The sequence below is a fragment of the Diadema setosum genome, chromosome 5 (genome assembly GCF_964275005.1).
Source record: "Diadema setosum chromosome 5, eeDiaSeto1, whole genome shotgun sequence".
Taxonomy (NCBI): domain Eukaryota; kingdom Metazoa; phylum Echinodermata; class Echinoidea; order Diadematoida; family Diadematidae; genus Diadema; species Diadema setosum.
The window spans coordinates 4398750-4412491 of NC_092689.1; the positions used below are offsets into that span (position 1 = coordinate 4398750).

The window sequence follows — 13742 nt, forward strand, 5'->3', positions numbered from 1 at the left end:
TTAATTTGCGACCGGGGTCACCAAAAACGCACGCCGGGCCACCAAAAAAGCCGAATGTTTGCCTTCAGGTTTGGAAATGAAGCGGTAACAATCGGTTCCATATGATGCTGAATAAATGTCAGATGTTTGCTCTTTTAATTTTGGAAATGAATAACGGTAATATTTGATTCCGTATAATACTAAAATAAATGTCGGATGTTTGCTTATACTTTTGGAATGTCAGAGATTTGATTTTGCGTTCGGAAATGAATAAGGATAAAAAAAAAGTATCCGGAAGATGCTGAAATAAATGTCGAATGTTTGCTTTGACGTTCGGATATGAAAAATAATGATATTCAACTCCATACGATGATAAAATAAATGCCGGATGTTTACTTTTACGTTTGAAAGTAAATAACAATTACATTCAGCTCCGGAAGATGCTAAAGTAAATGTCGAATTATCCCTTTGACGTTCGGAAATGAATAACAATAATAATCAACTTCGTACGATGATGAAATAAATGTCGGATGTTTACTTTTACTTTCGAAAGTAAATAGCAATAACATTCGGCTCCAGAAGATGCTAAAATAAATGTCAGATGATTGTTTTTACGTTCGGAAGTGAATAGCAGTAATATTCTTCTCCATACGATGCTAAATAACTGTCGGATATTTGCTTTTAAATCTCGAAATGAATAACAGTAACATTTAGCTGCGTTTGATGGTTAAGTTAATGTTTGATATTTGCTTTAACGTTCGGAAATGAATAACAATAGTATTCAACTCCGTCCGATGATAAAATGAATGTCTTATGTTTGCTTTTATGTTCGAAAGTAAATAGCAATAACATTCAGCTCCGGAAGATGCTAAAATAAATGTTGAATGTTTGTTTTGGCGTTCGGAAATGAATAATATGGTATTCAACTCAGTACGATGATGAAATAATTGCCGAAAGTTCGCTTTTACGTTCGAAAGTAAATAACATGTAACATTCGACTCTTGAAGATGCCAAAATAAATGTCAGATGATTCATTATACTTTCGGAAGTGGACAGCAGTAACATTCGGCTCCTTACGATCATAGAATAAATGTCGGGTGTTTGCTTTTGAATTTGGAGATCGAATAACGGTAATATTCTGCTCCGTACGATGCAAAAATAAGTAACAGATTGTTTCTTTTACATTTGGAAATGATTAATGGTATCAATCGGCTCATTTAGATGATGAAATAAAAAGCGGATGTTTGCTTTCACGTTCGGAAATGAATAAGGATGATATTCAGCTCCGTAAGATCCTAGAATGAATGTCGGTTGCTTGTTTTTACATTTGAAAATGATTAACGGCAACATTCGGCTCCGGAAGGTGTTAAAATACTTGTAAATGGTGGATGATTGCTTTTACAATCAGAAATAAATAACGTTAACTTTCGGACCGAACGTAGGACCGATTTAGTTTTGCTTGGGGTTTTTTTTTGTTTTTTTTTGTTTTTTTGTTTTGTTCGGGCCACCAAAAAATAAAAATCAATCATTTTGGGGCCACCAAAATAAAAGTTAGTGTGGAGCCCTGGCCTGCATCAATGTGGATAAAGTGTCTTGGTGAAGGGCAAATATCGGGCACACCGCTCCAGCTCTCGGCTCCAGAGTAGACAACATACATGTACATTATACATATGTACGTGTGGTGTAACTTTAAGTCGATTTTTTCGACTTACGTACAAGTCGAAACTCGCCTAAGTCGATGTGTTTTGCTCAGTCCCGAGAAGATCGACTTATGCGAGTTTAACTGTACATATACAGCGCTACAGATGCATCGAAACGAAGCACTGGTATAAACTGTGTCGATTAAAAAGTCTGCTTGAAACAGTTTATTTGTCTCACATGTGTCCCTCTGACACCCATGCTTTCAGTGAAATAACGGACAAATCCTGCGCATTCCCCTGTCCAACCATGGCAAGAGTCCTCCAAATCACATATATAGAATGTGATGGATGAAATAAAGTTTATTTCCCTTGCAAATTGCTTGGCTTGTCAGATCCATTTATAAACAGGCTTGTCGTCTACAATCTGTACTTCCATTCTCACTGGGCACTTAAACCAGTGGGAGAGCAGTTCTTCAGTGTAGCCAATCAAGAAGTAATATTTCTGGGGAGACTGGGTGCGTCGCATGATGGCTGAAAGGGTGATCTTGTTTGCCCTCCGCTTGATGATAAGTTCTGTTGCCAAGCAATTGTGAAACGTCCCGTAGATAAACTTTTTGATAAACAGATCCTCCAAAGTTCTCTCTGCAGCACCAACTTCTCTTTCAAGGTTTGCTGCACAAAATACAAAACACAAAAACACAAACTTGTAAAGACCATGAGTGACATCATCATAGTGTTGTTAATTCTTGCAAGCACAACTGTATTATAATTGATACCATCTGCAATTATGAAAACCATACAACTGATCATAATATCAGGCCTCAAATTTCATCACATTTGGGTCACGGCCACTTTTTTGAGGGAGCACAAATCCACAGAAAGGGGCACCAGTGAGTAATAAAGTGCTGTGGCTGAGAACGGTCTGATTTTAAAAGGGGCATTCCAGCCAGTGGAAGGGGCATGGCAGCAAATTGCTGATGGCTGGCACTGGTGGGTATTTCAAGCGCTGCAATACTGTTCCTGGCAGTAATATGTCATTGCTCAAATCAAACACATTTTTTATGGCACAAGCAATGCGGAATTCTTTACAGGAAATGAATTAATTTGCTTGATATTTGTTTCAGTGTGATTTATCATGAACTGAATATCACTGATTGATCATTAATAGGTGAATTACACAACTCACAAGTACAAGTGTATGAATTTCCTGATGGTGCAATGTTCCTCCCCACCTGAATTCTAACAAGAAACAACACTTCAATTTCAGACATGGAAATACTAAAAAAAAAATAATCCTACAAGGAAGTTTATACTTACCTGCAAGGAAATTATACTTAACTGAATCTAGGACTTTTCCTTTTTACTCAACAATATTTTTGGATATATAGTTACCTGTATGCTTTGAGTTCCAGCTCTTCCTGACGCCAATGTAGTGAGGTGGATGCACTTCTTCATACGTCACTGGCTTCTCTCCCTTGCTGACCCGTACCCTCCCTGCTACAGTCTTGTGGCAAGCTGCTGACGTCTGCAGCTTCCGGCACGGCAGTATGCTCATGGTACATGTTGCTCTCTGAATCAAGCCCTACATGAATGTATAAAGAAGAGTTAGAAAAGCAGGGCATTACAAATTACTTTTCCCCCACATGCTGATTGAATATTTGGGCAAGGGCCTTGCACTTACTTCTAACTAGAGCTACCAGTACCCCTATCAACAGACAAGTACACATGCTGTACAAGTGTACATTCATTTGACTTGCCTCCACAGTACAGTAAATGCAGAAATTTTCGTGGTAACTTTATATTAATTTTTCGCATGTTTCCACACTACTATTGGCGAGCACAAATTCTAAAACCAGTGAAAATATCTTTTTCTTCACAATTGTATCTGCCTGTTTTAAATACAATGTAGGTTGACCATTGCACAGTGCGACCTAACCCCGGCACGGGGCGCTTTAACTAGGCTGGTGCAGTTAAGTGCGACCATGATTTTGAGCCACCCAGCATGAAAAATCAATCACACAAAAAAATGACATTTACAGTAGTTTTGGTTTAGCTTTTCAAGTTTGGGTAGGTATTGATCGGAATCTTCTGCAATCTTCACTAATTATGCAATGGTGAAATCAAATGCATTAAAGCAAGTGGCCCTTGATTTGACAGGGTTCTATGATTAGACCACTCTTACAAATAAAAATTCATTGAAATTCATGAATAAACTAGAAATGTCGCTTCGGCGACTGGTATGCCTCCGCCATAATGCATGATTTTCCCAATAGGTCTAGATAGTACATGTGGACAATGTGTGATTACATTTTCACAAAATTGGCAAAATATTGAAATGACAAGTTTGTCACAAATGTGTTGAATGTTCACCTTCCTTGACCTAGGTTTAATTGGATGAATAGGAGAGCATGTATCTAGGGATTTAAGGACTTTAACTCGACTTTGACCCATTCATACATTTAGGCATTGAGTAATTTTCAAGGTACAGGTGTGGAGAAAAAGTGCAATTTCTGAATTGAATAGTAAATTATTGTTACCATTTTCATCTGGCCCTTGACCCTAAAATTCATAAGATAATCACTTTCAGGTAGAACATGCATAATATGTAAGTAAGTTTCAAGATAACTTGAGCCACTTCCGAGATATGGAGGAAAAAGTTAGTTCAGCACTTTCACTTGATCTTTGACCTTTTGATCTTTGAGGGAAAAAAAGAAGAAGAAAAAAACTTTCCAGAGAATTTCTATTAGGTTACACATGTATGCATACACCAAGTGTAAAAAAAAAATAACCCTGCTGGCATTGCATGATAGGAGGGAAATAGTAAAATTTTGAAGTGTTGCACTTGACCTTTGACCCCATGAACCCTACATTCTCTAGATAATCACTTCCAGTCAGTATATGTATATACTATGTTCCATGAAGATACCTTGAGCAATTTTCCAAGGTATGGAGAAAAAAAAAAAGTTTTAATATTTTTACTTGACCTTTTGACCTTAGACCTTTGACCTCATGACCCAAACTTTCACCACAGAATCTTAATTGGGTAATACATGTATACACTTAGTTTCAAGAAAATATCTTCAGGCATTCAATAGATATGGTGGAAATAGTGAAATTTTATGTATTTGACCCTGACCTTTTGACCTTTGACCTTTGACCTCATGACCCAAACTTTCACCAGAGAATCTTAATTGGGTAATACATGTATACACTAAGTTTCAAGAAAATATCTTCAGGCATTCAATAGATATGGTGGAAATAGTGAAATTTTATGTATTTGATCTTGACCTTTTGACCTTTGACGTTGAGCATGTGCACCCAAAAGTTGATAGGCACAACTTTACCCCCTAATACACATACATGCCAAGTTTCATTAGGATACCTCAACGGGTTTTGATAGTTACCTTGTCCACAAAATTCATTACGGACGGACGGACGGACAACCCCAAAACATAATGCCTCCGGCACCACTTCATGGCAGAGGCATAAAAATGGCGCATATCAAGTGCAAAATTCAAACTATGCAACTACCTCCACATGTGTTCCGAAGAGCACAACAGTGGGCCACGTCGCCGGACCCCCGAAATCATTGTCGCGACCCTCCCGGGTCAACTTGCATAAGCAGTTCAACGGGTACAAGTTTAACGGGTAAGTAAAGTTGCACAGCAACACATATAAACTCGTTTCATTCCAAGTTTCGAAGTTACTAGTCCGTTTATCTGCATTGAATCTGTACAGCGTGTATACCTACAGCCATAACGGCAGCCATTTCTGAGATAACTTGAGCGTTTACGTGATATTTATATTTTGCATTCCACTGTACCCGTGCCAGAATTTGCGGTATCACCATGGTTCGTCAACGTGTTGTGTATGCGTTGAATCTCTCGCACAGCGAGTGGAGTATATGGAGTACTGCACTCTCGTAGTGTGATACCGTGCGATGTACTATGTATACAGTTTCGCTCGCACGTGGCACGTGCGCTAATACAGTCACATAGCTTAGGCAGGGCGAGCGCACGGCGCTGTACGTCGTGAATGTCGAACCACGGTCACCCGGGCCCGGTGCCGAACAATGGTCACAGGCCTTCGAACGATGGTTGCAGCGCAAGTGTATGGATCATGCACACTATTTTGATTCCGCAACTTAAGATGTCGAATCAAGGGCCACTTGCTCTAAATTTATTTTATTTTGGCAATGCAGACAAACAAATTCTTGTTAACCCACCACTCACCAGATTGGTCTCATCTGTCCATTTATGATTAGACAAAAGGCATTATTGTGACCTAGAGCGAAATTTCGTCATAAACCAATGGTCCGTAAAAGCCTGTTATAGTGTAGACCTACGTCTAATTACATGTCTACTAACATCACTACCAATGCAATGATGATCATATATTCTATATCTATTTTTCATCGCGAACATGCCTAGATGTCTACATACATAGATTAGAATAACTGGGACTACAATGCTACACTCCATGTGCAAGAATGTGCGAGACATGGACACCAGTTGCAATTCCAAAAACAATAACACACACTATGAAAATAGTAGAAAAGCAACAACAGAAAATTTCAGAAATGCTTATTCTGAACAACAATAATTCTTTATGTCACCATAACTGTAAAATACAGCACAAGAGGTAAACTTGATTCTTACAGAAGCTTGGCATATTTTCGTGAGTACACCAATGGAAGCTGCCATCTTGAATGCATTAACAGTATCTACCGGTTATTAATGATTGAAATGAAGAATAAAAGTTTTATATCTGATTTTTCATCTATTAATACAAATTTGAAAATAAAAAATACCTTTATTGATTTTTTTAGATATCAAAAATATATAATATATTTTCTTTGTCTCATATTTGATCACAAATTACCCAATCATCCATACCTCCACTATTAGTTCCGCGGGTAGTGTGATTCATTTCCGTAAACATAATTTCTCTGCTTTACCAGAATACACAGCACACAGGGTACACGTTGCTTCTATAAATCGGCAAAATTATCCGGAGAGCCCCGACAATTAACACGCAGAACATTAGAGCGGAGCTAGCTAGCTCTAGCTGAGCTGAGCAGAGCAGAGCAGAGCAGGAGGTGAGTGGCTATAGGCATAGCCCTTGGTTGAATGGTCCCCTACCATTTCCTCTAGGCTCTAGATGATTGATCTACATGTAGGTTCTAGACACGGAGCCAGAGGCAGAGGCTCTTACGTTACTTTGTCATTGAACTGAAAATATTGCACTCTCTACATTGCATAGCCAAGGCCCAAATAGGATAGATTGTAGGTTGTATATAAATTTAATGTTGTATTAAATGTTACAGCTCTTTTATAGTTTATGTAAAAGAAGAAAGAGAAGAATAGCTTTTAATAGTAGGCCTAAATTAATTTATACTCCAGCCAGCTCTCTGGTCTGGCCGGCCTCTGCTCAGCTCTGTTGGCTTTAAACTTACATCTTTTAAACCTAGCCAGATGTTTTGAGAGGGGTCTCCAGTCTAAAAACTAAAAAAACAAAAACAAAAAACAAAAAACAACAACAACGACAACAACAACAACAAAAAACTGTGGTGTGGCATGTGGTTCACCAGTTCACTGCATCTGCAATCTGCATCTGCATGTTCATACAATGTAACTACAAGTTGTAAATAAACATCTGTGTTTGTACAGCAGATCGAGTGCAGAGCCTGAACTGAGGAACATGGATTCAAAGGAGCTTCATCACCGGAAGAAGACACAAGTGAGATCAGACACCACTGGCAGCAAAAGTGCAGGCAGTAATTTAACCAATGAAAGGGATGCGAGTCCTGCTGGTGGTGTGGACTGGAGATGTGCCCTTCTCATCTTTGTGATAGTGTTTATCACTGGTTTCACAATCAGTCTGTTGTCTTCCGGGATCACGGGCATCTTTCCAACATACCTTGATGGTATAAGACTTTGGAAATGGCAAGGGGGTGATGACAGACATCATCAAATGGGGCAGATTGATGAGGATTTTTCACAGTCCATGCTTTCTGAGGATCAAGGCAGAGCAAGAGGCATTGAGCCCCTTCACCAGGATTTGCCCAAGCGGAAGAGTGAGAAGGGGCAGCCTCCAAAGCCAACTTTAACGATGCCAACAATTTTATGGTGGACTGATGCCTTGTATCCACATTCTCACAGAGGACATATTTCTGAGATCACCTGTGGTGAGCATAAATGCTTGTCAACCAGCGATAAAAGGATCCTAGCTGACCCACTCACCCGTGGCATACTCTTCTATGGGACTGACTTTCGGGCTTACGAAGCCCCCCTACCTAGAAAACCCTGGCATGAGTGGGCCTTGCTTCACGAAGAGTCGCCCATGAATAATTACGTGCTAATCCATGCCATGAAGCAATTCAATCATTCTGCTACCTTCAAGAGGGAATCAAACTACCCAACAACAACACACGCCCTACCGAATCTGGACTACCTCACACAAAGAAAGCCTGTTCCCATTGAGGAGAAGAACAAACTGAGGAAGACGAGCAAGTTGGCCCCGATACTTTATGTGCAGTCACACTGTGATGTTGCTGCAGATAGGGACCGTTATGTTAAGGAGCTCATGAAGCACATCAGGGTAGATTCTTATGGTAAATGTGTGAACAACAAGAAGATGCCCGAACAAATGAACGATCCGGTGGAGTCGATGGAAGCAGAAGATTTCTATGACTTCATCGCAAAGTACAAGTTTCACCTGGCTTTTGAAAATGCCATCTGCGATGACTACATCACAGAAAAATTCTTTCGACCATTTCATGTTGGTTCCGTTCCCATATACCGTGGCTCTTCATCCGCTCAGGACTGGGCTCCAAGCATAAAGTCCTTCATTAATGTTGATTCCTTCGACACTCCAGAACAGTTAGCATACTTTATCAAACTGCTGGATGAACATGATGATGTGTATTTTAACTACCTGACATACAAGGAAAATGGGGTCACAAATGAGCATCTAGTCGAGCACATGCAGAACAGGAAGTATGCAGTAAATGAGTGGAATAAACACAGCTTCATTTCTGGATTTGAATGCTACGTATGCGAGAAGATCTCAGAGAGGTACCAAGCTGAGCAGGGGGATGTCCCTCCTACGCATCCACTGCTAGAGAGAAAGATCGGGCGGGGCATCCAGATGGGATGCCCATCTCCAGGACCCTCAGTTGGGAAGCTGGAAGATGTTCCTGAAAGTGAAAGGTAAAGTTTTTTTGACTTTTAGAATTTTTCCTCTTTTTTTTTTTAATATTTGATTTGGCATGCTGTACATGTACCCTTGAATACCATCGTAACCCCGAGTACAGCGTTGTGTGACGCCATCTCGTGTCCATTATCATCCAGTTGTGCAATGTTGTCATGGCGACTAATTTCTCATCATTAGCACCAGCATCAATCGGCATGGTGATAATGATCCCAATGGCTATTTCCCTTCCATGTCAACTTGTGTTATGTAGTGACAATGAGGATAATACAAGTTTCACTAAGTAACTATTCAAGAATAACTTTTTTTTTTTAGAACAACATTCATTACACAGTCATGTACAATAAAAACATAAAACAGTGGAGATTAAAACAAAGCTATGTTAATGAGAAAAAAAAATCATATTATTTGCATGCATTAATTGTTGCATAATCACGAACAAGAAACTCTCATTCAAAATCCATAACAGTTTGTCACCCATTTCATGGAAAAATACTTTGCAATCTTAGAGTGCAATATATGGCAGATTTAAACCATCCTAATCTGTACTGACTATAGAGAAAACAAAAATTATGAATAAAATATGTTCAAAAAAAGGAAAAAGTATGGAGCTTGGATGTAGCAGGGAGGTGTCTCTGAATGTAGCGATGAAAAAAAAAAAAACACCTGATACTCACATACCATACAGCATGTTCCAAGTACATTTTTGTACACTAAATTGTAAAGTTATGTTGGTTCTCCCATTGATATTCCATTCAGCACATCTGATACTTAAAAGGCTGTGTACAAAGCTACACTCGTACTGTAAAGGAGGCTGAAGTGGTTGCTTATTGTGTGTATTCTAATTACACTGTACATACATGTACAGTATGCATAGTATTAACAAAACAAATAGAATGAAAATCTGCTCTACATTGAGGAGCTGTTTGTGACTATAGAGCTGTAGATAAAGTTAATAAGATGCATACAGATAGACTGTAAATTGATCCTGAGGTCCCAGTTTCATTCTTCTGCAAGTGAATTTTGGGGATTTGTGGCAATACAAATGTAGGCTTGCTTCAGTTGATACACCTGGGACCTGATAAAGTGTGTCAACATGAAGACATGTTGCATACACAATAATGCGTGCTGTAGAAATATAAACCATTTGTGAACATCAGCTTTTACTTTTTCTGTCCATACACACTATGTCTAGAAATGCTATATAAAATACACTGTTCAATATAATAGAGCTGACTGTCTTTTATAATCAATATTAGCCAATTCAGATGAAGAACAACAGTTTCAGGGAGCATTCATTATTTGGCGTTCATATGGTAGTACATACAAACGTCTGTCCAATAAAATACAAAAATTGTAGACCCCCATTTTTCATTTTGGTAAAAATTAAAATAGATTGCTTCTTCGAAGCAAATTTGGGGCAAATTCGCTATATATCTCTCATTAAAGTGTTCTAAAACATGACCAGTACATTATTGGGGTTATGCACTTTGGAAACAGAAAATAAAGGAGCATCCCTAAAATGTACCCTTCTACTGATGCAAGGAAATGCCCATATGTCACATGTCATTTAGGTGACATTCCTGGTGATGCCAGAACAGTGTACATGTATGTTATACAAGTGTGAAGCCATTTAGGGTACAGATTTTATGTACCATACATTTGTAATATACCATTTACGGACAATTTCTTAGGTGTTTGGATGCAGATGGTATACCTTTGTAGTAGCAAATTTGCCTCAAGGTGCCCCCCCCCCCCCCCATCAAGTAAAGTTTTTACTCTCCTTTACAATGTTGCTGTGATGCATAATTTACATTGTTGTATGATTGATACTTAAATTTACAGTTTCTTCATTATATTGTAGGAAAATGATACCCTACAAACTGTACAATGTATCTCCAAGTCACTACAGAGTGTACAACATGTGTTATACATGATGTATTTGTACACGTACATCTTGTAGCAGTTTGTTTGATCATCTTATAACCTGGTGTATGCCACAATTGTATTATAAATGTAATGTGCAAACTGCATTTTTTATGTGTTTTTTTTTTTCACCAGATACTGTAGAAAGAAGCCAAATCAGTAGTCCTACCAGCCCCCTATAATGTCATTCTCCATTTCTTGAAAGGACCTGCCACCAGTGTGTTCCTTTAAAAAAATAAATAAATAAAAAAAAAAAAAATAATAATAATAATAGATTTGCAGTCCAGTGATGTTAGTACAATATTGTCTGTCATAGTAATATTAGTGGCTGCTATGGTAACTGTGTCTTGTGTAAACTATGAATGGCATTCTATTTGATAGTTTTATTTAGAGGCCTTGTTTTTGTGCCCATAACAGGAAGGCATTACTTGGCAGGAAGTTGCTGAATTACACTGTATCACTTTAGAAAATGGCAAACTAATGATGGGTTGTCCTGGTTTCAGTGTATTTGTGCATCTCTGTAAGGAAACAAAAGTAACAGGATGCTCCAAATTTAAGCCAAAAATAACTTCCTGTGAGCTGGGATTCTACAAGTTGCAATTCCTTGCCATTGATACTTGGCACTGTTGCTCAAAGCAAGAAGCTCCTTGCTGAAAGATAAGATCTGCACACCCCTGCTTCACTATACAATATGAGAACTTGTCATTAAACTGCAGCTTGTCATGAACACATATGTGTACAGAATTATTTGAGGGTTGAAAATTGTTGTTGCCCTGATCTTCTCTGGTTTGCTTGCAGCACTGGATGACATGAACATTTGGTGCAAGTGTACACTAACTTTTTAAAACCAATTCAGTAGAAGTTTCTCATGAAAGGCAATGTGTACATGTGAGGTGAAATAATGTGCACAGTAAAAAAAAAAGTAATGAAATAATGTAAATAGTAAAAAGTAATGACTCTGTATCACAGTATCATACTGTATGCACCATATACTTTTGTTAGCACTGTACAGTATGTAAAAGCCGAAATTTTTGCGGTTCATTAATGTTTTGCTTGCTACTTTTGGCCTGCGTGAATTCTAAAACCCACAAAATATCTTCAAATTGTCATCTGCACATTTTGAATGGATTGACAATTGCACAAGAACCCGCAAATATGTTTTTAGTCACTCATTGCGAAAGATTACTCACATGAAAATATCGACGTTTGCAGTAAAAGGAGATAAAAAAGTACCAAGTTACCGGAACATGCATTCCTTTTCAGTAGAAAAGTTATTGATTTGCCACCTTAACAGCGCGTTTGTATTGTATACTGCATGTAGGAGGCAATTTTTCTTTTTCTCAGGTTGTTGATTTTGTAAAGTTACATGTACTGTACGTAGTCAACTCAAAAACGTTGCAAAGAAACATTGTAAAAACACTGAAATGCCATGTACATACACTGTACACTACGAGTTTGCTCATGACAGCAATTTGGGGTCCGTACCTGGACAATTGCATACTATTGAATTATTTATCGCTGAAGCAATAGCGCAAACTTTATTTGTTTGTATCCTAAATATTTTGACCTTGAGCTTTTGTCCACTGCTTGTTTGGTAGCATATTTTGGTTGCAACCACACATGTACACATTAGAAGAGGTGATGTATACTTGCATAAAATGTAGAAAATCTATCAACTACAACTTCTTTCCACCTAAAGGGTATGGTTGCTTGCTTATAACAAGACTGCAATAATTCAGTGCAAAGTATTCAACTCATATTGATATTATACCTACACAAAAATTTAGTAAAAATTTAAATGATTGTCAATGGCAGACTTACATTGGTGTACACTTTTGATGAGGTGATTGAATACAGCTTCATGTTGTCCAATTTGCATGTATATATGCAACTAATACATGTATCTCTGTTTTGTGAAACTCTTCCACTTTCTCTTATCACATCTAGATACAATGTAGGTGCCATTAAAACCTTCACCATCCTGTTGATGTGATTTTGCTTTTTTGTTTGTTTTTTTGTAAAACCACCTTGAATGTGATATTTCATTGCACTTTGTTAAGAGTCGTTAATTTTTAAAATGCTAGAAACATATATATTTTTATATGTGTCTTTTCCACAGTATTCATTCCTGGGTGTCAGATTATTGGGGGATGAGACTGCAAGCTGTCGCCTTGGATAGGATGATAGCTGAGGGGGCTACAGACTCTTCCAAACTCTTTGATGTCATCGAACGAATTCACAACGAAAACCAAGGGACTGCCTAAAAACCCCACAGGGTTGTTGCCATCAGAAGAGTATGTAGTAATTGACAGTGGTGTGGATCAAGACAGAGCATCAATATTGGAAGAGCTTCCTGAACTTTAAAGATATACGGTGTAAGTGTACTTATGAACAATCAGTTATTTTATATTAGCCAAAAATGTACCTGTGTATGGTGCAGTGATACCTTCCAAACATGCTTTGATTATTGGTGATCTTAAATCATCTCTTTGTTTTTGTCAGTTTGTGCCATAGTCGGCAGTGGCCTATCGTGAAGATGGAAATTCACGTAATGTCACGCCGCTTACATATCTCTGCAAATTAGCGGTATCTCAATTCAGTAAAGTCACTTGACCTGTGACGTTAATTGGTAATTAATGCACTAGTGCTTGTCAAATACATTATGATGAGTAATGACAAATCTTGAGTGAAATGATCCTTTTCGAGAGGTGATTGACAAATCGACTAGACTGTGAACATGAGAAAAATTAAACAAAAACAGTGAATGGAATGCTAATTTCATATGACTGCACAACATCTTCGATGATCTGTCCCTCAAGCCCCTTTATTAACCTATTTAGTCCCAGAAACTGCATTTCTTTGGTCTGGTCATGTATCTTTCTGATTTGATTCTTACTATTCATTATGTATAATATTCTCTTTCTTTTGACTCCTTGCAATTCATATCATTTTTTTTTTTTTTATTGCAGACTTTTTATACAGTGT

At 38.0% G+C, this 13742-nt stretch overlaps 2 protein-coding genes across 2 annotated transcripts; one reads left to right on the top strand and one right to left on the bottom strand.

Annotated features, from left to right (window-relative positions):
• Positions 1–1553: 1553 nt before the first annotated feature.
• LOC140229011 (small ribosomal subunit protein uS3m-like) lies at positions 1554–6315 on the bottom strand. The gene is made up of 3 exons (XM_072309276.1): positions 6278–6315; positions 3012–3201; positions 1554–2291 (listed from the first exon to the last, which is right to left on the bottom strand). The coding sequence occupies exons 2-3, from the start codon at positions 3172–3174 to the stop codon at positions 2008–2010; spliced, it is 447 nt and encodes a 148-aa protein (XP_072165377.1). The 5' UTR covers positions 3175–3201; positions 6278–6315; the 3' UTR covers positions 1554–2007.
• A 370-nt stretch (positions 6316–6685) lies between these two features.
• Positions 6686–13479, top strand: LOC140229012 (alpha-(1,3)-fucosyltransferase 11-like). Its single transcript, XM_072309277.1, has 3 exons — positions 6686–6717; positions 7289–8830; positions 12877–13479. Exons 2-3 carry the CDS (start codon positions 7320–7322, stop codon positions 13019–13021), a joined length of 1656 nt encoding a protein of 551 aa, XP_072165378.1. The 5' UTR covers positions 6686–6717; positions 7289–7319; the 3' UTR covers positions 13022–13479.
• Positions 13480–13742: the final 263 nt, after the last annotated feature.